Raw genomic sequence first — 26,515 nt, forward strand, 5'->3', positions numbered from 1 at the left:
AGCAAATGTAATCGTCCACATCCGGGTGAGTAAACAACCATCACAGGTGCAGCTGCGTTCGTTGTGAGATGATGGATACGTACTCGTGTGGAGTGCGTGTGCGGTCAAAACGTATTTGAGGTTGTCTCAAATAATGACGTGATAATAATGTCGAATACTAGCAACAATAGTGGCACAGTGTACTGGTGAGTCATGCAAAACTCTAGTGCTCTGAGAAAGAGAACAAAATGAGTTGAAGTTCGTACGTTGACACAAGGTTTGACTTCACTGTACAGTATACTGCATACGACTACATTCACTACACATGATGATCAAGAGGCGAGTCTATCTTTAGTCATCAAGAGTCTGACCTCTCTTAATTAACCATTTGCAGTACGTTTAGTCCTGTACGAGAGTCTTCCTTACTCTCCCGCTTCTCAAATTCTGCTCTCCTTGTCTTTTGCGAAGGGGTTCCAGAGTGCTGCGACCTTAATTAATTAAGTGTGGAGGCAGGTAGTTGGAAAATGGTGGCCTCAATTTCGCTCTTCTACAACCCAGACCAAGCTCTTGAACAGACCTGGCTGTACGTATCTCGAAGCAATCAGGCTAAAAGTGGCTACTACAGACTCCTGTCCACTCAGTAGGACGCGTCATACTCACTAGCAGTTGCCCGGACGACACAAACGTCTCTGCAATTGTCCTCCGTATTTGCGATTCCCACACTATTCTTAGCTTGGGGATCTTCGGAAATCGAAACACGATTGCGTATGACTTGTGAGAATTGGTGCATCCCGCAGCGACGCAACACCGAACCATTCTTTCGCCACAGATTCCTTTGTTTGCAAAGAGGTCTCCCGCTGTGACGTCACATTACACCACGCCCTTTATAACACGTTACCGGATCTTGAAGAACCGGAAGCAACTCTGACCTGCTATATTAACTTAAAAATCTAAATCTATTTTCCTGTCATGTATGCAACTAGAACTATCAATTTCCAACATAAAAGAATTTTTGATTTTTGCGTTGCAGTTACCCTTTATTAGTATTTATTGAGAGCAACACTATTTCTACCCCTGAACTTCTGAGTAGTAAGTAAACCTGTATGGTGATCTGCTGTATCTTTTATGCCACGCCCATAGGCGCAAGTCTTTGTCTGCAGGAATGTCTACTACCTAGTAGGCAGGAAGGTCTATCTCATGGTTTGGGAGATTTGAAATATTTCAGGTTTGACTGTTTGACTGTCAGGCAAGAGCTTGCTATGCACCGCCCTTTATTGCATTTCTAGAGGATTTGACGGTAACTGATCATAGTGTTGGCACAAAAAACTAAATGAGGAGGAGTTACGCTGCTTGACACGTGGTAAAGTATTTAGCATAATCGTCATCTTTTTGACACATCTAATGGTGATCATGTCGAGACGTCACGCAGTTTAGCGCGAGCAATTGTTACTACGGTAACGAGTGGAAACTCTCGTTGTGTTTACTGTACCTCTCTCAGCGTGTCGCGATTTCCTTCACTCGAAAAGCTAATCGCCATGGGATGCGGATCGTCATCAGCATCCACGACTCCTGTAGCAACTAGTCCTGTGCCTAATGGTTCAGCGGCCGCCACAACTCGTCAGTCTAGAGAAAGCGAGAAACCTGCGCCTAGAGACCCGGTCAGAGCGGATGAAAGAACTGATCGTCAGAAGGAACAGGAATGTGTGAAGCTGAATGTCAAAGACGACGCTGCGCTTAGGACATTGACGCTTGACAGACGCGATGATCACGTCGATAGAAACAAGAGCGCTGATGACTACAGCAAAGAAGCGGAAAATGAAAAGTTAGGAACAAAGAGCGAGAAAGACGAGACGGATGGTGTTGGAGATATTCAGAAGAAAGAAGATGGAGTAGGACACACACACGCGGCAGAGGAAAGTGAAGGAAAAGACGGGGTGGTTGTCATGGTAACTACCGAAAACGAAGCTGTACCTGCACAGGCGGAAAAAGACAAACAAGGAGAAGGTAGAAATGGTGAACAGACGTCAGAGAAGAAAGGTTGGTCTTGCAGGCACGTGCAGTCTGTCATCCGTTGCCTAACAGTCTAGTGCCAGAAACATGCATTTAGCACTCACACTGTAGACCCTTGACCAGGTTAGTGGTGAGTGTGACCTTTAAAATTCAGTTGCTGGAAGTAATTGCATGGTCATATCCATGCAGCTTCTTGCTGCCATTATATTATGCATTAATTAATTTTCTGTTGAACTTCACTGCTCTAGCTGTTATCTTTATGAGTAGGCCTATTTGTCATGTACGTTAATGCTCTTGTAGTGCTTGGCTGACAAGTATGAAGCTTGCATGCATATTGCTGCTGGTCACTCTTGCTGTCGTCTGGAAGAAAGACTCTCTCTTCTAAGTTCCTCTATCATATACACCAAAAAGTCAATTTATTATCACTTTGCAATGAAACGTGTAGAACCTGCCCATGTGCAACGATTTAATAGGGACAATTTCAAGTTGTGTCATAACGAACCAGAACAAGGGAACATCTTAAGGTGCACCTCGTTCTATGACGTACTGTACAGTCTCTATTCCTGGTATAGAGAGGCATGAAAATCGTGTCCTTGTTCGCTATGACAATTTCGCTACTTGTATTTGACATTTCGAGAAAGCTAACGACAAGTGTGTTAGGTTCTTTATCCACACATCTACCATTTACCATCTTGAGATAGCTTGCTGTTGAATGACAAAGTGATTTCTCTATTGTTACTAGTTGCACGTGACCCGGAAATAGGTGGTGACCCGGAAATAGGTGGAGCACAGAGCATTATTTGTGATGGCATCTGAAAGCGTGAAAGAAGCCATGGAGAGGTGTTGGATGTCGCCAACAACACAGATCCTGCATCTATCTTTACATGATAGCTGCAAGGGCCGGTTAGAATTGAGCATTAGTGACAGACTTGTTGTAGCAATGTCTTTAGGTAGCGGTGTTTCTTTTACAGAAATTTAGCAACTGCATTGGTAAACTGATAAGCTAGTCTATAACTTCATACATGGTAGATGTTTGTCCGGATGCCCTCGCATTAGTGCTTTATGCTTCACCCATTTTTGGGTCACGTGTATCAAGGAAAAGATCAAGAAATTGCTTTCTTGTTCAATAGAAAGCTATCTAAAGTTGGTAAATGGTTAATGTGTGGACAAAGGCATGATTTCAAGTTTGGATGGGTGTGTCGATCTGCACCTGCAGGTGAATCGTGAGCGGGCGCCTTGAAATGTAAACGTTTATTTGATGATTAGGGACAGGCCCTAATGGGATAGTGCATCAGGTAATAGATGAATGTATAAAATTTGTTAATTATGTGGTCAAAATTTTGATGGTTGATACATGACTACAAAATTTTTCTACTTTTGTATGGTGATTTATTGTAGTCTGAACATCCAGAAACATTGGCACCAGGACATGTTTGTTACTGTGCATGATAATGTGATTTGTTAATGACAAGTTTTACGGTCTAATTAATCTTTGACTAAATTAGCATTTGGTATGTGACTGTTCTATGATGCTAAAGAAGTGTATTATTGCCTTGGAGGTGATTGAATTGATGCTACGTATACCAGATAAATAAGTAGTTATAAACTTTAGACATTATAGCAATGTCTGTAGGTAACTTTTTCTATAATGGACAGTGGCATGAGTGCATGAGTAGATATAGTTAATAATGTTTTTAATTCTGTGTTTTCTTGTAGGTGATGAAAGTAACAAAGTGGAAACAGCTGAAGGAAAGGGGACAGCAGAAGGTTGGTCAGTCTGTTTATTTATGCATCTTCCTCTTGTGTCTCATCATACTGTTCGTGATCATGTTAAAGGGTAACTGCAATGCAAAAATCAAGAATTGTTTTATGTTGGAAATTGATAGTTCTAGTTGCATACATGACAGGAAAAATAGTTTTAGATTTTTAAGTTAAGTCTTTGCTGAGATGTAGCAGGTCAAAGTTGCTTCCGGTTCTTCAAGTTCTGGTAACACGTTATAATGGGCGTGGTGTAGTGTGACATCACAGAGGGGAGACGCATGTACATCTGTATAGTCAGCGGCCTGTAAAAATGACTACATCTTTATATCCAAGTCAATGCAGCTAGGGTAGAGGCGACGGCAGCAACAGCGAGTCTTCTGAAGAGCCCTCTGGAGGTTCTTATGTGATGATAATGTTCGTCATTGCATGAATCGCAGGATGAAGAAGATCTGCTGGGAGCCATTATGTAGTGATTAGACCACACAGGTTCGAGTTCAGCGACAGTGTCTCTCAAGCTTTAAGATTCCCTGCTGCCTCGGAAGCGGACAAGGAAGAGGACAGGCTACAAGTAGGAGTAGCAAATGTAATCGATGCACATTCGGGTGAGTAAACAACTAACACAGGTGCAGCTGCGTTTGTTGTGAGATGATGGATACGCACTTGTGTGGAGTGCGTGTGCTTTCAAAATGTATTTGAGGTTGTCTCAAATAATGACGTGATAATAATGTCGAATACTAGCAGCAATAGTGGCACAGTGTACTGGTGATTTCATGCAAAACTCTAGTGCTCTGAGAAAGAGAACAAAATGAGTTGAAGTTTGTACGTTGAATTCATGTTGACACAAGGTTTGACTTCCCTGTACAGTATACTTTAACGCATACGACTGCATTCACTACACATGATGATCAAGAAGTGAGTCTATCTATAGTCATCAAGAGTCTGACCCCTCGTAGCCATTTGCAGTACTTTTAGTCCTGCAGAAGAGTCTTCCTTACCCTCCCGCTTCTCAAATACGGCTCTCCTTGTCTTTTGCAAAGGGGTTCCAGAGTACTGCAACCTTGAAGTGTGGAGGCAGGTAGTTGGAAAATGGTGGCCTCAATCTCACTCTTCTACAACCCAGACCAAGCTCTGAATAGACCTGGCTGTACATATCTCGAAGCAATCAGGCTAAAAGTGGCTACTACAGACTCCTGTCCACTCAGTAGGACGCGTGGTACTCAGTAGTAGTTGCCCGGACGACACAAGTGTCTCTGCAATTGTCTTCCGTATTTGCGATTCCCACGCTTTTCTTAGCTTAGGGATCTTCGGAAATTGAAACACGATTGTGTATGACTTGCACGAATTGGCGCATCCTGCAGCCACGTAACACCAAACCATTCTTTCACCACAGATTCATTTGTTTACAATACATGTTAGCATGGAGTCTCCCCTCTGTGATGTCACACTACACCACGCCCGTTATAACGCACTTCCGGAACTTGAAGAACCGGAAGCAACTTTGACCTGCTATATTTCAGCAAAGACTTAACTTAAAAATCTAAAACTATTTTTCCTGTCATGTATGCAATTAGAACTATCAATTTCCAACATAAAAAGAATTTTTGATTTTTGCGTTACAGTTATCCTTTAATTATTTGAAAGACCTGGAGCAGGTCTTGGAGTTTTGCCAACTGGAAAACATAATTTTTTGCTTTGCATATTGTGTTTCTCTATGTGTGTGTCACAGTCTGCATGCGTACCAGCCAGTCTGCTTAGTTGTCTACGGTTCTTTTATTGTTGTGTTCAATTTAGGGTGTCACATCACTGAGGCAACAATGGATCATTTTATGTCTCTTGAAGCAGACATTGATCGTTTGACAAAGGACGATGTAGTCAGTCAACTGAAGACTGCAGAGGAGAGGTTGGAGAGTGTTACCCAAAGTCTTGCTGACAGTGATGACAGACTCAAAGTGCTGCAAGCAAAGACAGCCCAAGAATTTCAGGATGTGGTGAGACTTAAGGGAGCCAGTCTTCAAGGTTAGAACTGATCCTACTTATTTGTCTGTATATTATTGTATCCATATTTTGCTTGGTTGGTTTTCTTGTCATTGTGAGAGGTGACCTCAGCTCTAGTGTGTGGATTAGATGATGAAATTGAAGTGTTAGTAGTATTTGTTTCATAAGTTTTGACTTACTTGAGACCAATGCGGCAAAAATGTTTTGAAAATAGTCTTACCTTTGAGGTGTCTATAGACTAAGTGGTACCTTTGATGTGAGCTGATACACTTCTGTAAAGAAGAAATTGAATTGTTGTCATTTAGTTATATATACATGATGCGTTGACCAGTGGTCCAGAGGTTTCCAATTTATATTTCTTGCTTGTGTTACTGATCATATATGTGTATTTAAAGTGCCATTTGTGTTGCCCCATGAGTGCATGTACAGCTGAACACTTGGGAGGGGAGCAACTCCAGGAGATACATGTAGAGGCAGTTTTGATACCATAATGCATTTTTGTGTTTTACATTCGGCATACGCAAGTCAAGATTGAGCGCCTTAGGAAAGAAACTGAGGTTTTTCGTGGCGAGTAAAGGTATGTGATGTTTATAGCTTGTTAGGATTAGGCAGACAGCGCTGATATTAGGTGATGACAACCTGTTTGTCCTGACTTCTATTTCTTGTGGTTTTTTCTCTGCGTGTGTATTTGTGACATAGTACACATGCTCAGTCATTATCCATGCTGGCTATTCTGTTGACAGACTATTCTGTTCACAGGGACTATTCTGTTCATATTTGCTTCTATTAGGTTCATTTGCTCATATTCTGTTCACCGGGGACTATTCTGTTCATGCTAGGTGAACCCACCCTAGCAGAGACTATTGAACAGAATAGTCGCGGTGAACAGGATAGTCCCCATTATAGCGGGGACTTTCCTGTTCACGGTGACTATTCTGTTCACATTAACTAGATCTTGTTCACGGTGGCTATTTTGTTCACGTCAATTAACTATCCTATTCACAGTGACTATTCTGTTCACTGTCTTCACGGCGACTATTCTAGCTGTTCAACTTCAATCACGGTGACTCTATAGATTCTGTTCACGGGCGACTAAACTGTTCACGTCACTTACCCTAATAGTCGCCATGAACAGAATAGTCCCCACTATAATGGGGACTATTCTGTTCACCGGAGACTATTCTGTTCCATCTTCAATTGTTTTCCATACCCTATAGCTGCGTGACTTCCTGGAGCTTGCTTACAACGATCCCTGTTATCATCGCATACTTGCAGAGGCTGTGAACTGCACTATACAGAAACATCTAATAATCACTAGCTTCTTTAAACCACTCGCCAACTTTCTCTCATAATTAAGTATTTCCTATTATTCGTACACCAAAGAGGACCACCGCAACTGCATGAGCACAGAGAAGAGTTATTTGATATCATCATGTTGTCAAGCAATGTACAGCCACGTGTCATAGATTGAGCCAGAGAGTATACGTTCTACGGTCTACCGCGTAAGTGTCATGAACAGTGTAGTCGCCCATGAACAGAATCTAGAGTCGTCGTGAATAGAAGTTGAACAGCTAGAACAGTCGCCGTGAAGGCAGTGAACAGAATAGTCACGTGAACAGGATAGTTAATTGACGTGAACAGAATAGTCGCCATGAACAGGATAGTCGACATGAACAAGATCTAGTTTATGTGAACAGAATAGTCCTCGTGAACAGGAAGTTCCCGTGAACAGAATAGTCCTTGTACACTGTAGTATGTGCTGTATTGTCGAACACTGAACTTCCCGAGCAAGCTAGATAAGTATATCTATCCCCTGGATAAGTACAGTACTTCCTCGTATGTGTTCATCCTTACTATTAACACCATGCCCGCGAGAACACCATGCTTCAGAGCGTTGCAATGCGATTTGGGTTGCATTGGGAGGGGTTCACAGTAGGGGGTACTGTACCGTCGAACTCGAATGCTGAACACCGTTGGGAGCACCGAACTGCATTGAACCATATGATCATCCGGAGCACCAGATTGATCACGTCACAGACAACACCGTCCGGAGCGCCAGACACAAAACACATCCGAACCAGAGCACTGGTTCTAAACCACTTGGAGCGCTGGGTTTCTTAAACCGCCTGAGTCGCCAGGCTTCAAATCCAAGTAGAGCTCACCCAGATTGTAAGGCTGAACTCGCTTACGTAACCGTACCCCACATTCCCTCCAGAGTTCAGCCTGCAAGACCCAAATGCAACTCTCAAGCAAGCGGACACCAAGCTGGAGTACCATGGGCAGACATGGCTGCTAGTTGCAAAGGGACTCCCCTGAGTGTCTCCGCTGAGGTGCGGACGTCTAGTGTCGGTAGCAGTCGATAGACCAGCGACCCAATGTCTGGATCAACCGATGGGCATACCCGCAGCTGCAGCAGTTGCTGCTGCACCGATGTGGAAGCTATGACCCGCGTAGAGTGTCTCCTTGATGCTGGCTGCATGTAACAGTGAACATAGATGAGCAGTAAACGATCTACGAGTTAAGTAGGCACCAGCAGCACGTCGAAACAATTGCTCACCAGGAGTGCCTTTACGAATTGCCAGAAACTGGTGTAGAGCTTGAACTGCGCGTACAGAACGCCCAGATGGATAAATGCAAACAGTGTGTCACAGATGGAACGGGTCTGTCTTGGAGCTGCGCAAAACATGAGAAAACCGTTGGCTGAAGTGGTAACATCGGAGCATTGAAGGTCAGTTTCCGAGAAATGTCTCGTGCCAGTCGCTACAAACTCTGCAACGCAAGAAATCAAAGAAAGCGAGTGTACAAGCCGACCACATCAGACAAATGTCATAACAGCTCATGACCGATACATCACAAAGTGACCTTTTTAGGCTGTGGAGGACATCCATTGTGATCGGCAAGCAGAATTGACAGGTGTTTGCGCCTTTGCGACAGATACCTTTCAGCACCAGTTTGAGGCGAGGGGAGACATCGAACAGGTGTGAGAACCTCCTTTCAATGTGCTCCAAACGGATTCCTGCCAGGTAGACCTTGATGGTTGCATATCTGGCCGATTGTGCAATGAAGGCAGAGAAATCCATCATTTGTTCCTCAGAGGCAGGGAAAGAAATATGATACCCCATCGTGCAGAATGTAAGGTAGCGCTTGAGGCCGGCTTGGTAGCTACTACTTGTAGATGCTGCCACCTCTTGTTGCATAAAGTAGTGTGCCTCAGTGGTCAGAGATCCAGGACGAGTTGTGGAACTGGAGTTGCAACGGGAAGGGCTCGTGGGACTAGCTGTCGAAATCGTGTCAGCTGTGAACGAGATAAGGCATCAGCAATACTGTTATCGGTGCCTGGAATGTGCGACAGTCTGATAGCAAAGTTGCCCTTTGCCGCTATCAGGAACGATCACTGTAAAAGACCCATGATGGCTGGGGAACGGGAACTGCTGTTTTGCCATGAATAGACTATTGTCTGATTGTTGCAATGAAATAAGACTCTCCTGCCTTTCCACTGATCTCCTCATGTTAGAGAGGCTATGATGATTGCTGCAAGTTCCTTTCAAGCTGTCGGATGGTTGAGTTGTGCTCCAATCCATTTACCCAAAAGCCAGGCCTCGCCACAGAAAGCACCGTAGTCTGTGAGAGAGGCATCAGTGAACAGATTCATGTCAGGCGACCTCGGCAATTCTGAATCTAGGAAGAACGAGTGACCGTTCCATGTAGGGAGAAAAGTGTTCCACCACGCCAAATCGAGTCGTGCTTGCTGATTGAGGGAAGAAAATGCTGAGGCTGGGCAATGAGACACCGCATGAAGAAACAAGCTGCAGGCACTGCCTTGCATACAAAGTTTATGGTCCCATGCAGAGAGAGTAGCTCATGCTTTCTGCATTTTTTTGTTCAAGCCAATTTCGCAATTTTTTTGTTGGAAAACATTCAACTCGATGCCCAGGAACGTCATGATTGATGCTGGACCAATGACCTTCTCAGGGGCGAGTGGGATCTCAATGACGTGAAATATATCGCGAACAGTTTACAACAATTTCCTGCACTCTTCTGCAGAAGGTGCAGCAGTGAAAAAATCGTGTAGGTAGTGTATAACGTTTACGACACCACATTCAATAACCAAAATCCAATGCAGTGAGTCAGCTAGCCGATTGAATAAGAATGGCGCTGAACGTAAGCTGAAAGGAAGCCGTTTGTCCACATAAACTTTTCCATTTAAGGCCAAGTAAATTCCAGTCCTTATGTCGGACTGGAAAGAGTTGAAAGGCGTGCTTTATGTCGACACATCCATGCTTTGACATGAGCCTATGCTGAGGACAACTGTTATCAAAGGAGGTATTAGAAAGCCTGTTCATTTGAAGGAGAATGACAGCGTTGCTGAACTGCTGTTGGTGTTCATATTGAAAATTTAAAGGAGCAATGTCCACATTAGGCGCATACTCAAAGACACACTCTTTTAGTGCGCGAGATATGGAAATGGGTGGTTGTGAGTCAATAAGTAAAGTGCCGTGCATTCTGATAGGCGGTACATTTTTCAGAATCTGATTGTGTAAATATGCGGATTGTACCAGTGTACTCTAACTAGTGTTAGATGTAGTCACTGCCATGGTTCTTGCTAGAGATTTGTGGAAGCGGTGGCGGGATGGGCAGGTTCACAATGCATGCATTCTGCTCTAGAGTTGCACAGTCCAAGTCGAACATGCGCACTTGAGCTGATCTCAAGTGAGGTAGATTTTGTGTCATAGCTATTGCGTGTAACATATGTTCAAGTGTTCTGGCAAGGAAATCAACTTCGATTGCCAATAAGCCCTTTTTAGCAATGTTCATAGGTTGCACAAGCATAAGTTCCATGGACGAAACTACAAAAAGTCTTGTTTACTCAGGCGTTGATTGACAAGGACCACTGTTGTTGATTTGCAAGAAGCCAGGACTAGTCAGAGTATGTTCTAGATGCTACACTTCTTGGACAAGAGATGTGCTTTCTGTGTCACGGGTAGGGCATTTGGGACTACTATTAATGGCAGCACATTCGGGACTACTATCAATGGCAGCGCATCCGGGACTGTAATCAACACAAGTAGGTACGTGCACACGTCTGGAGCGAGGCTATTATCCCGTGTTCTTTTGTAAGAGCCTGGATTTGTGGCTAATGTCACCTTTTCTAAGTAGTATGGTATTGAGTTTTCAGTCATCTACCGTTTCTGTGCGTGGCGCACTCATGGAGCATGGCGCAACACCACACTGCCACGCTATAGCGATAACCCTGCATTACGTAGTATAGATCTACCAGGATTGTAGGTACGTGTGACGGATGTGTGAGGATTGAACCACATTCAATGTGGGAGCATTCTTCTCAGCTGTTTCTTCCTGAAAACACTGTCACGGCCCTTGCAGTTTTGCTTCCATTTGCGTGCCATTGCAGAATATGATATTTTCACCATTTCCGTCCTAAATGCACTCTGAAGCACACGAACAACACCATTGTGAACACTTACTTTCTGAATGGTATTTCACACGTTTCCATGTGCAGGATCTGTAAAATATGCTATCTCTCACCATCGCTGTTTGCGTGTTGCCCAAATTGCGATATCTTACGAGTCCAAAAATTCTGTGCAGTAAGAACATAGAGTTTGTGGTATGGCATTATGTCTTTCCAGCATTGTCGTGCTAAGTTTCTCTGATTTTGAGATTTTGATTTTGTGTATATACATTTTTAAAACTGGTATTCGAGGCGCCAGCTTGCAAAACATCTGGACAGTGTTCCTTTAATTAAGTTAATTTAGTAAGTGTTTATTCATGTCCCACTGGGATAAATGCATTACTTCTGCATTATTAGTGGTGCATTGGAATGCAATTACAACAATTAGATGGGAACTCTCACCAAGTTCTAAAACTTGCTGGAAGAAAGATACAAGGCCTAGTATCTTCTCGCAGGAAGCCTACGGTCCAGCCAGCCACAGAAGCAGAGAATGGGCCACAAGTTCAGATGATTCCCCGTATGAGTTACTCTCTTTTCTTGTTTGGAAGTAAATATGCTTTAGGTTTAACCATACCAAGTGCTCCTAACGTTCCCAAAATGAAGCAAGACATGATCTATGAACTAATCTAAGATGATCTCCTTTTGAGGCTCCATGGTCGTATTGACACAGTCGATACTTGCATCTTAAGTGTATGGTCCCAGTTTGTTTTAGTCAATAAATCACAATTTGCCACCATCTGTCTCACAGTCCTTACCTTGAGAAGTGCACAGGTCTTCCTGGCTAACCAGCAATCAGAGTTACTCTGACGACACATACGGGTACTAAATGCACCCACACAGGTAATTTCGATGCTTTTGTTTAAACCTATTGCAAAGGGTTGTGTCATGAAGTGACAGCTTTCATCTGAGAGATGGTTGATTTTGGTGAGAGTTCTCTTGTAATTTCCAGCATATGCTGTAATGCTGTAGGTAGTACATAGCAACAACCTTTTCTGACTAATGAATGCAAAGTACGAGTGGGTCATAAGACTTTTGAAATGTTTCACAAGGTTTGGTCTGCTCCTGGACAAATTCAGGTTATTGCTCTTTAATTAATTTAACTGATACTAGTTTTGCTTATAGCATTGATCTTGAATAGGGAAGTTACACTGTGTTAGGGTATGCTTGCATAGAATCTAAAATGAACAGTTAGTACATATTGGATGTAGGAAATTAGTGGTGAAATTGCTACAAAGTGAAAGTTTTGAAATCACTGAAAAGTTGTTGCTAAATAAACTGTGGCATTTATTGATGGCAGTGTTATGTTTGAGCCCTTTCTGTGGGGCTTAGAAAGAGCGACATTTATTTGAGAGCAGCATTTACGGTATTTACTGGATAACCAAGCATGTTTTTAGATATTTGATCCTAAAACCCCAGATGTTTCCCACTGTAGAGGAGTTGACAGTAAACAAATTTGCCTGATTACTCTTTCCTCTGTTTGTTGTCAATGGCATGTACATGTAAACGGAACACCGAACAAGAAACCCAGCTTCTAGCTACATTAATGAAATACGGTTTAAGCTAATGTTTGTGAGTTTGTCTCTACCTAGCTCTCTATCTCTGTTTCTCTATTTGGCTGTCTGGTTTCTATGTTTCTATATTTGTCTGTCTGTCTGTCTGTAATTCTAGAGCTGTTATCGTCTTGCAACTTGATTATGTAATGGGGTTTGTCAAAGAATAGAATAGTCTGTCTGTGTGTGTGTGTCTGTCTTATATATTTTCCAACATCAAACTATTATACATTGCTGCTAAATCACAAAATTTACGAGTCCACAACTAATAAGTAATCTAAAAACAATATGATCTAAAGTTGGGATAAAACGCAACCACTAATGAAATCTAACTTAAACTAAAAACTGAAGTCCTGTAGTCAATGACTGAAAAACTGGTTACTGAATGCAGGGTTCTCGCTACAGTGTGGCGTAGCACGCTCCAGTAAGAGTGCAGCACGCTCAGAAACGGTAGCTGGTAGTCCAAAGTTTGACAGTTAGAGGAATCTTCTAGAACTCTTGGTAAAGGCGACAATAGCCACAAATCCAGGCTCTTACAAGAGAAAGCGGGATAATAGACTGCTCCAGGTGTACTTGTGTTGATTGTAGTCCCGGATGCGCTGCCATTGATAGTAGTCCCGGACGCCCTTTCTGTGACACAGAATGCACACTTCTTGTTCGAGAAGTGTAGAATCTACTCTAGACTAGTCATGGCTTCTCTCCAATTAACAACAGTGGTCATGCACGTCAATCACCGCCTGACTAGACAGACTTTCTGTAGTTTCATCCATGGAACTTGCGCATGCGCAACCTATGAACATCGCTCAGAAGGGGTTATTGGCGATCGAAGTTGATTTTCTTGCCAGGGCACTTGAACGCATGTTACAAGCAATAGCTACGATACAAAATATACCTCATTTAAGATCGGCTCAAGTGCACATGTCCAACTTGGACTGTGTAACTCTATACCTAAGAGCAGACTGCAGGTGTCGGTGGACCCACCCATCCCGCCACGTTCCCAAAAATCTCTAGCGAGAACCCTGTGAATGATTCAGCACTCACATCTTCAGCCTTGAGCAATGACAGTTTTCTTATAATAACCTTTGCATTACATTTCTGCAGTTGTATCGAAAATCTCTTTTACCGAAAATCTATGAGCTTGCCAATATTAGGTCTGCCAACTTTATCTACTGATCGTTTGCTTAGATGTTGAAGAAAATTTCTAGCTTTCTGTCTGTCTGTGTGCCTGTGTGTCTGTGTGTCTGTCTATTGTCTGTCTGCTTACCTGCCTGACTTCATAGACAAATTTGTGACTAGATCATGTAGCTGTACTTTGTGTTCAGGTTTGGTGGTCCATAACTATGAGCAGCAATTGAGTAAAGAGGAAGATGAGTATTATGCAGCTCTAAATGAGCAGAATCTTGAGGAACACAAGAAGAAACATTTGGAGGAACAGTACGAGAAAACCAGTCATCATGTAGCCATGCTGAGAAGTCAAGTTGATGAGTTGATCAAAAGGCAAGAGGAACGTGAAGACTTACTAAGTGAGATATTTGATGGAGACTATGGCAGTGAGAAAGAACAAGAGCTAGAGTTGAAGGTCAGCTATGACTGTTATATAGTTTGTTTCTTCACAAACAGAAAGTTATACAGTATAACAGAATAAATTGTTGATTGAGTGTTTGTACAGCAACCATACTAAAAATAAGTGTAGAGATGTTCATGTTAGTTTCATAGTTTCTGGTACTGTGGCAGACTATTCTTTTGTAATAATAATTATGTTTCTCTCAAGAAAACTGACTGTTTTATTGGATACTGTTTATTTAGCTTGCTTTCCTATAAAACTGGCTGATGATTTTGATTCCTCTAGGTGAATCTCTTTGTTGATAAGCATGGCCAGGTGAAAACAGCTCATTTTCGATGGAGTAATGCACGTGTTCTGGTTGGCCATGCCATCAAACAATTGCACCATGCAATTACCAAGTGGGTTGACATGAGAAGAATACACCCTGCTAATAGACAGGTTATCATCTGTGTACTGTACTGTGTTTTGCTTACTTTATGGTTGCATAACTTATAGTGTGATGCTCATATTACTAATAGAGTAAGTTGCAGATGGACTAACAGTAGTTGCCATTTTCTGTGTTGCTCAATATTAATTATCAAATTGAATAGGCGGTTACAAAAATAAACAGGCAGCAGTGTTGCCTCATAACAACAAGCAAATGTAAATTATTCAAATCTGCTTCAAGGACTAACTTCTTCAAGACAAGAAGCCCACCTTCATCCCAATAGCTTTCTTAGTAACGACATAGAAGAGACTACGTTTTGTGAAAAGCGATTCTTCTTAGTGAAGAAGACATGCATGCATTAAACAACTTCATTAGTTCTTTAATACAAATCAACAGGCTATGATAAAAACCATCAACTTTATTTCCTCTTACTTCAAACATTGCATTAACTGTTTATAAATATAATAATACACTTGTGGTTGTTAGTCAAGATATTTGCCTTTGGCAGGTGGACAGATAGACAGATAGATCAACTGTTATTGCAGGAAGCAGATATCCAATGCATTACACTATCATATAGGTACAGAGGTGTTCCAGTTCAACTGCTCAGGAATACTTTATTCTAGGACTACTTGGTCACATATAGAAGCATTACATAGTGTCATAAGGCTGTACAAACTACATATGTAGTTTCACGTCAGTGCTCACATCACTTGCAAACCTCCTGCATGCTCCTCCCCTAGATACTTACGCATGTGCCAGCCGCCATATTGTCACATGTCCATCTCATCCACACGGCAGCTGCCAACAACGCTATGGTTTTGATGTGCATTCACATATGCATTGGTAGGAGACAGGCAATTCCCTGGATGATCACGTCAGTCGACCAGGCAATATCGTGTTAATATTAAATTATGAGTAGAAGAATGTGTTAAACAGATACTACTTACATGTGTACCGCCTGCCTGCATCTAACTTCAGGCAGAGGCTGACGGGAAACTATATATGTAGTTTGTATGGCCTAACTTACTGCTAGGGAATGATGTGGAAGGTCTAATAGCTTTTGGTGTTGTTTGTTATGAGTGATGAGTGGAGACTTATTGTTCTAGTTTTGCTCTACCATTTTAGAATGACTTGGTAGTGATCGATGTTGAACTATGCATGTGTATCAATAGACTGAAAGGCAACTGGATGACTATAGTTTTAACACTCTCAGACTTGTAAACTTACGAGACATCTGTTTTTTCTGGATAGGTATCTTAATCAAAGAGGCAATCTTGCAAAATTGAGAAAATTAGATAATCTTCACGATTGTGTTGACATAATTAACTTGTTTTTGCATTACACATTTGTGTTTACAAACAGACATGCAGACTAGGAAGGAAGGCAGGCAGGTAATCTGAATACATCATCAGTACTCAGACAGACTGGTGTTTATGTCTTGCTGTATACCTATCCCACCTAAGTTATGCTTTGCTTTCTGTTTTAGTTGCTTTATCGTGTTGCAACTGAGGCTCGAAACAACTTGAGTGCTTCTTCTCAGAATGTTTATAGTGCTCATCAATACATTCCTTCGCCTTTGGAAGTTCCTTACTGCAACAGCACTGATATGAATAAACTGAACGTTGCCATTGCTCGACTCTACCATGACATGCTGTATCCTGTCTCACATAGAGCTGCATATGATCTCTATGTTCAGATATATCACAGGATGTGTCTGTTTCATCAATGGATTTCCCATGTTGTCACTAGTAACATTGCTACTCAATTGGCATCTCTTACCAAGAAGCTCAACAAAAAGAGAAAGAAGCTTGTGGAAGAGAGGAAGAGAATTATGTTGTGTATGATCAAGGGAGAGGGCAGTCCAGAGACAACAGAGGATGCTGATGACTCTGACGATGAAACTGAAGACAAAGATGAGCTGTCTGCTTCATCAGAGGTATTGTGTTTGTGTGCGTTCTTTGAGGATTGTTTAGCTTTTCACGTTTTTGTTTTTGATATGTCTGTCTGTCTGTCCATCTGTCCGTCTGTCTGTCTGTCTGTCTGTCTGTCTGTCTGTCTGTCTGTCTGTCTGTCTGTCTGTCTGTCTGTCTGTATGTCTGTCTGTCTGTCTGTCTGTCTGTCTGTATGTCTGTCTGCCAATTTCATTTATTGAAACACAAACTCTACATTACATTTCTAACACTAAATGCAAACAATCTACTGAGTTCAGCTTTAGTTTAATCCTAGCTACTTTGATTGTCTCTATCGTATATGTTCTCATCTACTTCTCCAGGGAAGACACGAGTCAGCTTGTGAAGGATGACTTTAGCGTTGCATCGTTGTAATATTATTGAGAATTTTTTCCTCCAGAAACCTCTAAAGTCAGCTTCATTTGTATAGCCTTCAATGTCTCTTGATCTTCTGGCTAGTTTGTTTAAATAGTTGGTAGCTTCAGAAGTTCTGATCCCCAAGTTCCAAGATGTTCAAATACCAGAGGAGTGAAATTGAGGCTTGATTACCGGCAAGTTGTTTTTTGTATTTGATCATCTTCCTTTCCTCCCTTCTTGCTGCAACAAAACCTTCCTCTAAAGCTGCCTGCTTTAAAGTGGCTGAAGGATGAGCCATGTGTCTGTCTGTCTGTCTGTATGTATGTATGTATGTATGTCTATCTGTCTGTCTGTCTCTCTGTTTATCTGTCTGTCTGGTTCGTCTTCCAATAAGCATGCACCTACATCAAATGAGTTTTCTATAGCGTCCTATTTGAGACTGGGATTGCCTCTTCCATTCACTGATTAACCCAAGTGTGCATGCGATAGGGGTTATACAGTAGTGCGTCTGTGAACCACGGAATGGATGACCGGACAACTGATTTCATTGGTTCATTGTTAAGGCTGGTGTTAATTAGTGTTCTAGATGTTGACAATCTCACCTGCCACTGTATGTTTTCAGTCCCCTTCTCATGCTTTTTTTGTTAATTAATTAACAGGTGCCAATATGTGTGCAGCAGCTGTTTTGTAAGGGAAGCTAGCCGCCAAGGGTTTAGCACTTGGGACTGTAGTTGAGAAATAGGCCCACTAGTACAGTATGGAGGTGGATTTGTCTAGGCTCATCACTCCATTCTCAATGGTTGAAGTGAGTGCATGAGTGATCGTCACATTCCACATGAGAAAGAATCCAGAAACTCATATGTAAATGCAAAGATTACTCAGATATACCTGTTATTTTTGGTGTTGCAAAATTTTGTTGTTTTAAGATTTTAGTAATTCAGAAGCAAATGCCTTTCTGTGTAACCTAATTTTGGTAAGGCGAGGCACAGATTTGGTGTGGCAGAAGTAGAAGAGATTTTGGGCATCACGTGAGATCTAGTACCGCTGGCCCACTACATATGGTGTCATGAACATGGTGCACCTTGGCTCTTGCATTTGTGGGTTGCAGGCTTGTTGTTTCTCCAAGCAGACGGTTCTCATCGCTGTGCGGAAAACTTCCGGGAGTTTGTGAAGTATCCGGGTTACTTTCATGCTATTGGTGCCTTCAGCACTTGAAGTACAGAACTTTGAAAATTTTAGGTGTTATCTTAATTTAGGTAAAGAAAAGTCACACTGAATTTACCGAAAATAAAGTAACACCGAAAATAACATGTTATACAATAGTTTGTTATTCAGAAACTGGACGGACTACAGATGTTGATGTATGCTTGGCACGCCCATGGAGCCATGCAGGACACTCTGAAACGTGCAAGCAAAGAAGATGGATTAGCTGCTAGAACTAGAGAAGAGTAGAAAATGAGTATGAACTTAGTTTCATGCATAGAAAATGAATAAGAACATAGTTTCACGCAATTGGATGAAACGTCTCAACTTATTTTGCTTTGCAGAGAAGAGATTACGGTCTGTAACAGTTATACTTTTCAGACTTTGCAAGATCTCCCTCATTTTGTATTGTTACATTGACAAAGAGAAAGACACCGTGTTAGGAAAATTATTCTCTTTTTAATGAGTTCAAGTATATAACTTGGTTAAATTGAAAGTTAGAATGTATCACTCTTCTTTGTTGTTTGCTTTGTAATCTCTCTTAGCATGTGCTTGTTGCTTTGATTACTTTACAGCATTTTTTTTATGTGTACCATAGGGAGAGTGTAATTACGTTGACACTGCTGTCATTTTTGCAGTATAAGAAATAAATGTATGTCGTAATGTCTACTTAGGGAATGTTTGCTTCAACTGAAAGACTAACAGCATTGTCTGTGTGTACCTCAGCATGTTTCCCATTAATTGTATACTGTACATTGCATTTTCTTCCATTAGGACAGTAGTAACGATCATCTCAACCCAGATGGAGGTCCAACTGAAGCTGACACTATTTCTGTGTCATCTCAAAACGTCCTTGACGAGCAGCAAGTCTCCAACTCAGATGTTGAAAACGATGCTGCTGACATACCAAATTTCCAACCTATTCCTTTGTCAGAACTGGCCCCACCTCCTTCCCAAGATCAAGTGTTTGGCAATGTTGATGAGCTGATGAAGCAGCATGAAGATGAATTGGAAGAATTCAACAAGGCCAGAGAGAGAAGCAAGGCAAGAACAGAACAAGACTTGAAAGAAAAGCTTAGGCAGAGGAGAAGCAAAAAAAGGAAGCAGCAGTTGCAGGCAATAGAGGAACAGATGGTGAAAGTGAATGGAGAAGAAAGCTAGGAAGGGACAAAGGAGCAATAGAGTTCTATCACGTAGAAATTGAGCATGGTATGACTTGTATGCAGTCATAACAACTGAAACATAGAAATGTATTCTTATTGGCACAAGATGTCTTGTATTTTTGTGTATTTATTTAGCTTGAAGTGAAGTGATTGAATGTGTAGTTCTATGGTTGTGCCTTGTAATTCAGAAATTATGTATTTTAGTTTGGGAATATATCAGAAGTGTTGACTGTGGTTAACCATGTATAGTTGGCTGCATTATCATCAAACACACTGATAAGTCTATGCTGTGACTTACATGGGATATTAGATTGCCACAAGTAGTTTAGAGGAGATTCATTTCTTATTCTGGAGACCTCATTGCGCAGTTCTGGTATACACCACGATTTCAAACTATGCAAAGGCTTTTGGACTTGCCACTGGAGATTGAGATCTTTATGTAGCAGATAAGTGACATGAATGCGCATAAAGATCTGATGTACCATTTGACATAAGCATTCATGCAAGTGAAAAGTTAGACTACTAAATTTTAGTAGAAGAAATCAAACATCAGATCACGGGTGTCCACAAGATTTTTGTAAGGGACAGCGGAAATTATTATAACCACACCCACCGTAAATTTTTGGCACCACCCATTCCAATTTTTATGGTACCGCCCCCAGAAAGTTTTGATGCATGTTTACTTACACTGAGATGCAACAAACGGTTGTTATGGAATGTTCAGGCACAAAAGGAACAAAAAAAAAGTGGTTTAATTATTTTTAAAGAAAGTTTCTCTCATGTCTTATGCACCAATGGAAAATTTCAAGACCTCAACAAGCTGAGAACCTACATAGGAAAGGAAGGGCCAAATATCAACAGAACTCGTTTGTTACTATATATCAGGTACAATACAAATTCCGTCCTCGACGTGTCCTCACGCACCCAGACGTGTCCCCGCGCGCGTACGCCGGAAGGTCTGGGCACGGGAGACTGGGCACTAAGGTAGTGTGAGATCCAACACAGCAGTCTGCTGATTTCAGCGATGAGCAATGCAATATCCTAAGCGCCTTGTGTCAGAGCCAGTCAAAGTTGTCTTCAGGGTTTCTTTGCTAAACAGGAGCACTGGCTGTTCAAAATCTGCAGCTGGTGCATGGCTGGCAGACGTCTAACCACACCATAGCATACATGTGAGACTGGGCAACATAGAGTTCCCAACTGTTGACGAAGTTACAGCTTTCTCAGTCTGCTCTTTCAGATCATGGACCATCAACAGAGCACTATGGTCTGTTTGGCGCTTTCTTTGTCTGTTTTGTGACTACATGCTTGATGGTCTGGGAGTTTGATCTACTTCTTTCCCAGATATCGTTGAGGTGTCCAGTCAAAATGTCTTTACTGGAATATTTCTTCTGGAAATGTCACGATTGGAGCCAGATGAGACTTCCAGTATCAGTGAAAGCAAAGGGAGTAGCGATGACAGGTTGCAAGTAGTAGCAGATCGTGTAAGCCACGCCCTAATGGATACCCTACCACTACTCTAAATATTCTGGGCAGAACACTGTCGGGGGCATACATAAAACAACTAAGACATAAGACAGCTAACAGACTACAAGATACACCAGCTACAGACAGCACAAACTACAATATCTACACCATTCCTACATGCAACCCTAACTCTGACTCTAACCCTAACCTCTCTTTATATGCTCCTGATGCAACTTTATCTACAGTTAATATAAATAGACCTCTCGCTACATAATTAACTGACTGTCCTGCTCTTGTAAATATTTTAGCTTCATGTCCTTAGCCCTTGTCATAGCTTCTTGAAAACCATCCTTAATTAAGTCAATCATGATTCACACTTCCTCATCCCAAGCCCGCGTCTGTCACCCTTCGAAATGCTTCACTAACCATGTATGATACATTCCAAAGATGAGAGCCAAATGCCAGTACCGGAAAAAGTTTCATGTCCACAATTTTTAACCATACTTTGTCATATCTACACACACCACCAATTTGTCCCAGAACCACAGTCACCGCTCCAAAGAATTTTGTAATTCAGGCCTCCACCATGTGTTGAGGTTGTAGAATCCATACTCACGCCCAAATGCAATATGTTTGAATTGAATGGAAGAATGCAACCACCAAGTGCCAACTGGGGATCAAAAAGTGAGATCCTCCAATTCCTGACGAACAAGTTAAGTTACAAAGCTCTTCTTTTTCTTGCTGTTGAACACTAATCCCTTCTCAGGTGCAAATGATGTATATACAATATATATATATATATATATATATATATATATATATATATATATATATATATATATATATATATATATATATATATATATATGTCAAGCATCCTCTGTGTCCCATTCACAGTAGCGGAAATCAAAGTTACATCGTCAGCATAAGCCAGGCAGCCAACAAATGCAGCACCCACCCTATAGCACCATATCCACAATTCTTTAGCCTCATCAAGTCCTCAATATAAATATTAAAGGACGGAGAAAGAAAACTTCCTTTTCGGACACCGTTACCAACAGTAAACCTGTCTGACAGTTGGGTTTTCCACTTGACTTGCATGGTCTGCTTCTCATACCATACCGACAACAGCCTTACACACTGGTGCTCCCATTTCCAATAACTTGATAAAAAGATTGTAGTACGGCACTCTATCATAGGCTTTAGATAAGTCCAGAGCACATACGAAAACCTTAGCATTTCCCCTCTTCAGGTAATAGTTGCCGGCACTTCTAAGTAGCCTCGACCTCCCAGACCTGTGTAGTGCCGATTCAAAGTCGTCCTCCATTGGTGCTACACAGGTCTGGGAGGCTGAGGCTAACTTCTAAGCACAAATGAGCAATCTGCACAACCGTGTTCACGCTTGAAACCGAATTGTTGCTCCTTAGACACTAGCAAGCTCTCTATCTGATCCAACAGAACTAACTCTAATACCTTAGATATAGCAATGCCTCCATAGTTATTCACGTCTGTAATATCTCCACATCTATTTTTGATGACAGGGACCATGACTGACGAAAGGAACTGATGTGGAACAAACAAGTGTCTGAAAAACATTGTTAAAGCGTTACTCAGATATAAGGCAAGCATACCTCCACCATACTTGGTATGCTCCAGTTGGATACCATCTAAACCTGCCGCCTTTTGCATCCTAAGATGCTAGACAAGTTTGACCTCAACAAGGTTGATATCAACACATCACCAAAGAAGATTGGGCCCACCCATTTGCTTTTGTATCACCTTTCAAACTCCATTCGCTCTCCGGTTCTCCTCCGAGAAGGCTCACTAATAGCCACAGCAGCAAAATGCTCTCTCTAATGACACAGAATATCCCTGTCAGAACTGGCTTGACCAATCCCTATTGTAGACGCTCGCCCTGAGCTCGAGTTTGGCCTTATTCCTCTCTTCAGTCTACCCCAGAAATGATCATGATTCAGGTCTCTACTAAATACTCGCCAAGCATCTTCTTTCCTGTTTCCTCCAACTCTTGAGTTTAGTTCTGAAGTGCTTACGAGACTTCAACGACCATGTCGTGGCTACCAACTGCCATCAGGGCAGAATAATCCTTATCAATATCTCCTGGCGTATCTTTTAATTAACTAAATCAAATTAAATTTTTAATCACTTTCTGAGCTTTAAAGTCATTTTTCTTTTCTTCTTCCGAGACAGTTGACATGTTAGCACAGTGAACCCGACTGACACACCAAATACTAATTTTGCGCGTGCGCACTGAATATCACTGGCACGCTGTACAATAGGCTACCCCGTATAATGATGTCTACGTGTCAGTTGTTGCTGCTAATATATTTTTCCTGCGCATGTAGTGCTGATGATTCTCAACGAAGACGTTTCGAATACAAGCAGAGCTTCAAAGGACCTCATCTGTCTGATCATCGAGGACGAGTCTTTTTTTGGAGTTTGTCAGGACGTCAGACTACCAGTCTTACATTGTTCTATTCAGATAGAATTATAACTTGATGGTATTCGTAGATGCTCTAGCTAGTACTGATCAAGTGCGAATAACGGCGTCGTTGAGGAGTCAGAAAGGTATGTCTAAGGCACGATTTGGAGGGAGAGAGGGGTAATGCCCTTGTAGCAAAGCGGAGCGAGGTTGCAATGTTTTTAGAGATGTTTGTTTGTGTGTGTCTGTGTCTGCATTTTGATAGTTGCAATTTCGGAGAGTAGAGACATCCGGGACCTTCGGGTGGCAGGTGGATGAGCACATTCATAATTCCCCTGGGCAAGGAAATCACACACAATTGCACTCCTTGACTAGAAATAGTGCCTGCAACTGGTCAATTGACTGGGGATGGACAGACCACTGGCTTGGCAAAATTACATACTGCAGCAAACCAGTGTAGTAGGAAATTGGATACCATAAAACCAGAAAATCTTGCGTACATAATATTATGCGATTTTGTCCAAAATCACTCCTTCAACTCTATTGTACGGTTTTAAATTATGCGATTGGCAGCCATGTACACTCTTGGCGTTGCAGTTCCACCTTGTACAAATCACGGAACTTGCGGACTGTTAACTCAGGCACGTTCCAGCGCAGTTGCCTAGTGAAGTGTCTGCCTGCTGCAGCAGGCCCCTGGTGGGCTGTATACCTTCCAATAGCTGCCCTCACTTCCTCACTGTACGTGTGCTGGCTTGTCATCTTTCTTCATTTGACCGTAGCTATTAGGTTGTTAGCTTCATCTCCAATGACATCATTGGCGGCCTCTTCCTCTGCATTAAACGGAACAGGGACAAATATGCCCTTGTCTTTTGGCGTAATATGCTGAAAGAAATCACGGATCGACGTGGAAGAAACGGATGCTGTTCGGTAACAGGTGCTAAAGGATCACGCATGAGCAATAGGTTTTATGTTGTGTGGATGCAATTCGTGCGATGTCAGTTTGACCGCACGAAATGAGCGATATAATGTACCGCACGATTTTCTGGTTTTACGGTATGCGGATATTAGGTAGTCGTACCTAATATTGGATATTAGGTATCTAATATCGGACATTAGGTACACGTGTACAGTCGTACTTAATATCCTAAGAATAACAAGTACGGCATACCAAATATTCTGTACACCCGCGTGTTCAGCCTAGGAATTGAGTCTGCATCTAGGACGGTGACAGTAAGTGAGTACCTTCCTGAAACTTGTCAGTCCGACTACTAGCGAGTTGTTTCTATCAAACTTAGCAGCCAGGTAACTTATGCTGGGACATAAACGTATACTAGCTGCATACTTCTGGACGATACATGTACCGCCTGTTTGCTAGTTCATAACTTTGCGCATGCTCAAAGAGTCGTATGCTAACTGACGCCGCTGTGAGATTTGCTAGGACATTTAGTATGGCGTACCAGATTTCCTAAAATATTGAGTACAGCCGTACAAGATTTCCTGCTACTGACAGACTGTACTGGATTTCCTAGAGCCGTACTTATACCCAATATCCACGCGTACCCAATCTGCTTTTACAGGTTAGTCGGCTTGAGGTCCAAATAAAAGCTGCACTAAAGTCAGTGCCCTTGGGTGCTTCTGGCCAAGTTTCTAGGGATACATCAGTGCGGCCAGAACCTCAGAGTAATGCCAGAGCCCTTGTTTAGGCAGAGGGAGCTATCTTCAGATAAGGGACATCTGAAGGGCTTTGACCATATGTCCATTTTTATTTTGTTGTTGTGACTGTGTAAACACGGTATCTATTGAATAGCTTGACATATTGATCTAAAATTTTCAGATATGAAGAATAATTTTGCCAAAATCTTGGTCAAGTTTAATAAATGTACAGTTGACTGGTGAGTTATGCAATATCATTGTGGATGGCTGCTAGTTGTGGTATGTGATTTGAAGAGTCACTAACTGTACAGTAGCACGTCAATGGTAGTCTTTTCTATGGACAGTCATACACACAGTGACACTGAATTGAGAAGAAGGTCAACTGCAAAGTGTCACTTGTAGATGTTCTATATAATCATTACATATTTTTATTTTTATTTTTGAATGTATTGCTGATAATAATGTTTGAAGAATGCCTTAAAGCTGAAATGTTGCAATTTAATTTGACTTGGTCCATGTGCAACAGGGTGTTTTTAATTTAAGTTAACATTATTTGTCATTACATGTATTTGTCTCATGCACAGGTATGATGTGGACAAAAGTGAAGACAACATATGAATTCTGGGAGGCGGAAATGAAGTTTCGTGTGACAGGCAGAGCTCGTGTTGGAGCAGATGGGCTGGTTAGCCAAAACTGTAACCATTTTACTTTAACAGTTGTAGACAGTAAACACTTTGGTTTAGTTAGATGCGTTTAAGATGTACCGATTATTTAACTTGTGCATACCCTACTTGCTTGATTATCATCAAGTTAGCCCAGTAAGCTCCCAGCTTTGACTTTGACCAAGGCTCTAAAAATTTCACACCTTTTAGTGTTTTAATGCTAATAGGTCTTTCCACAATGACTGACTCAGATACCAGTATAGAAGATTAGGTTTCTATGTTTTATGTATGTATATTTTATGTATATTTTAGTGGCGGTGGTTTGGAGCTTTAAAAATTAGTTTAGCAGTTAGAGTAGCAGCATGCTGTCTGAGTTTACTTTCAATCATTCCCACCAAATAAATCCTTTAGGTGTCAATTTTCAACGAAGGCCTCATCCCATACTGCATTTTTGATGATGGTCGGCCATGGGTAGTGGGACAGTAGTATAATATAGTACATGTATATCATAGTAATTGCTGAGTTAGAGGTGCTTTGGGCTGAAGAGTTGAGCATAGTTTGCTGAAAGTGGCTTTAGAATAAAGAGAAAGCAATTGGTAGTGAGATTTGACGGTATAGAAACTCAGTTTGTATTTTTGTTTTCCTGAGGCCCAGATGGCAGCTTGTCTATTATTACCCGAGGCATGCATGCAATAGGGTTACAGTAAGTACCTTAGTGGAGGGACCAAGCCACCAATGGACAGTCAATTGGAATGCAGCACACCCCACTGCTTATTGTTATCACTGTTGTTAATTAGTGCCAGTCAATGTGATGATATATTGCTTGCTTTCAAGAGGTATCCAATAGCTATTGGATGTCAAAAATCCC

General features: G+C 41.8%; 2 protein-coding genes across 2 annotated transcripts; both read left to right on the forward strand.

Annotated features, from left to right (window-relative positions):
* The first annotated feature begins 131 nt into the window (after positions 1-131).
* Positions 132-19,674, forward strand: LOC134187743 (uncharacterized). The gene is made up of 7 exons (XM_062655894.1): positions 132-2,016; positions 3,706-3,756; positions 5,542-5,766; positions 14,085-14,341; positions 14,612-14,764; positions 16,243-16,692; positions 19,040-19,674. The coding sequence occupies exons 1-7, from the start codon at positions 1,515-1,517 to the stop codon at positions 19,424-19,426; spliced, it is 2,025 nt and encodes a 674-aa protein (XP_062511878.1). The 5' UTR covers positions 132-1,514; the 3' UTR covers positions 19,427-19,674.
* Positions 19,675-23,166: 3,492 nt separating this feature from the next.
* Positions 23,167-25,762, forward strand: LOC134188365 (protein ERGIC-53-like). Its single transcript, XM_062656556.1, has 3 exons — positions 23,167-23,359; positions 23,422-23,478; positions 25,570-25,762. The coding sequence occupies exons 1-3, from the start codon at positions 23,203-23,205 to the stop codon at positions 25,740-25,742; spliced, it is 387 nt and encodes a 128-aa protein (XP_062512540.1). The 5' UTR covers positions 23,167-23,202; the 3' UTR covers positions 25,743-25,762.
* Positions 25,763-26,515: the final 753 nt, after the last annotated feature.

This window comes from Corticium candelabrum, chromosome 12 (genome assembly GCF_963422355.1).
Source record: "Corticium candelabrum chromosome 12, ooCorCand1.1, whole genome shotgun sequence".
Lineage (NCBI taxonomy): Eukaryota > Metazoa > Porifera > Homoscleromorpha > Homosclerophorida > Plakinidae > Corticium > Corticium candelabrum.

Coding starts and splice junctions, on each gene's coding strand:
- LOC134187743 (XM_062655894.1), top strand. CDS start 1,515: ATGGGATGCGGATCGTCATCAGCATCCACGACTCCTGTAGCAACTAGT. Junction 2,017..3,705: donor ACAGACGTCAGAGAAGAAAG/GTTGGTCTTGCA, acceptor GTTTTCTTGTAG/GTGATGAAAGTAACAAAGTG. Junction 14,765..16,242: donor TACACCCTGCTAATAGACAG/GTTATCATCTGT, acceptor TTTCTGTTTTAG/TTGCTTTATCGTGTTGCAAC.
- LOC134188365 (XM_062656556.1), top strand. CDS start 23,203: ATGATGTCTACGTGTCAGTTGTTGCTGCTAATATATTTTTCCTGCGCA. Junction 23,360..23,421: donor TTTTTGGAGTTTGTCAGGAC/GTCAGACTACCA, acceptor TGGTATTCGTAG/ATGCTCTAGCTAGTACTGAT. Junction 23,479..25,569: donor GTCGTTGAGGAGTCAGAAAG/GTATGTCTAAGG, acceptor TCTCATGCACAG/GTATGATGTGGACAAAAGTG.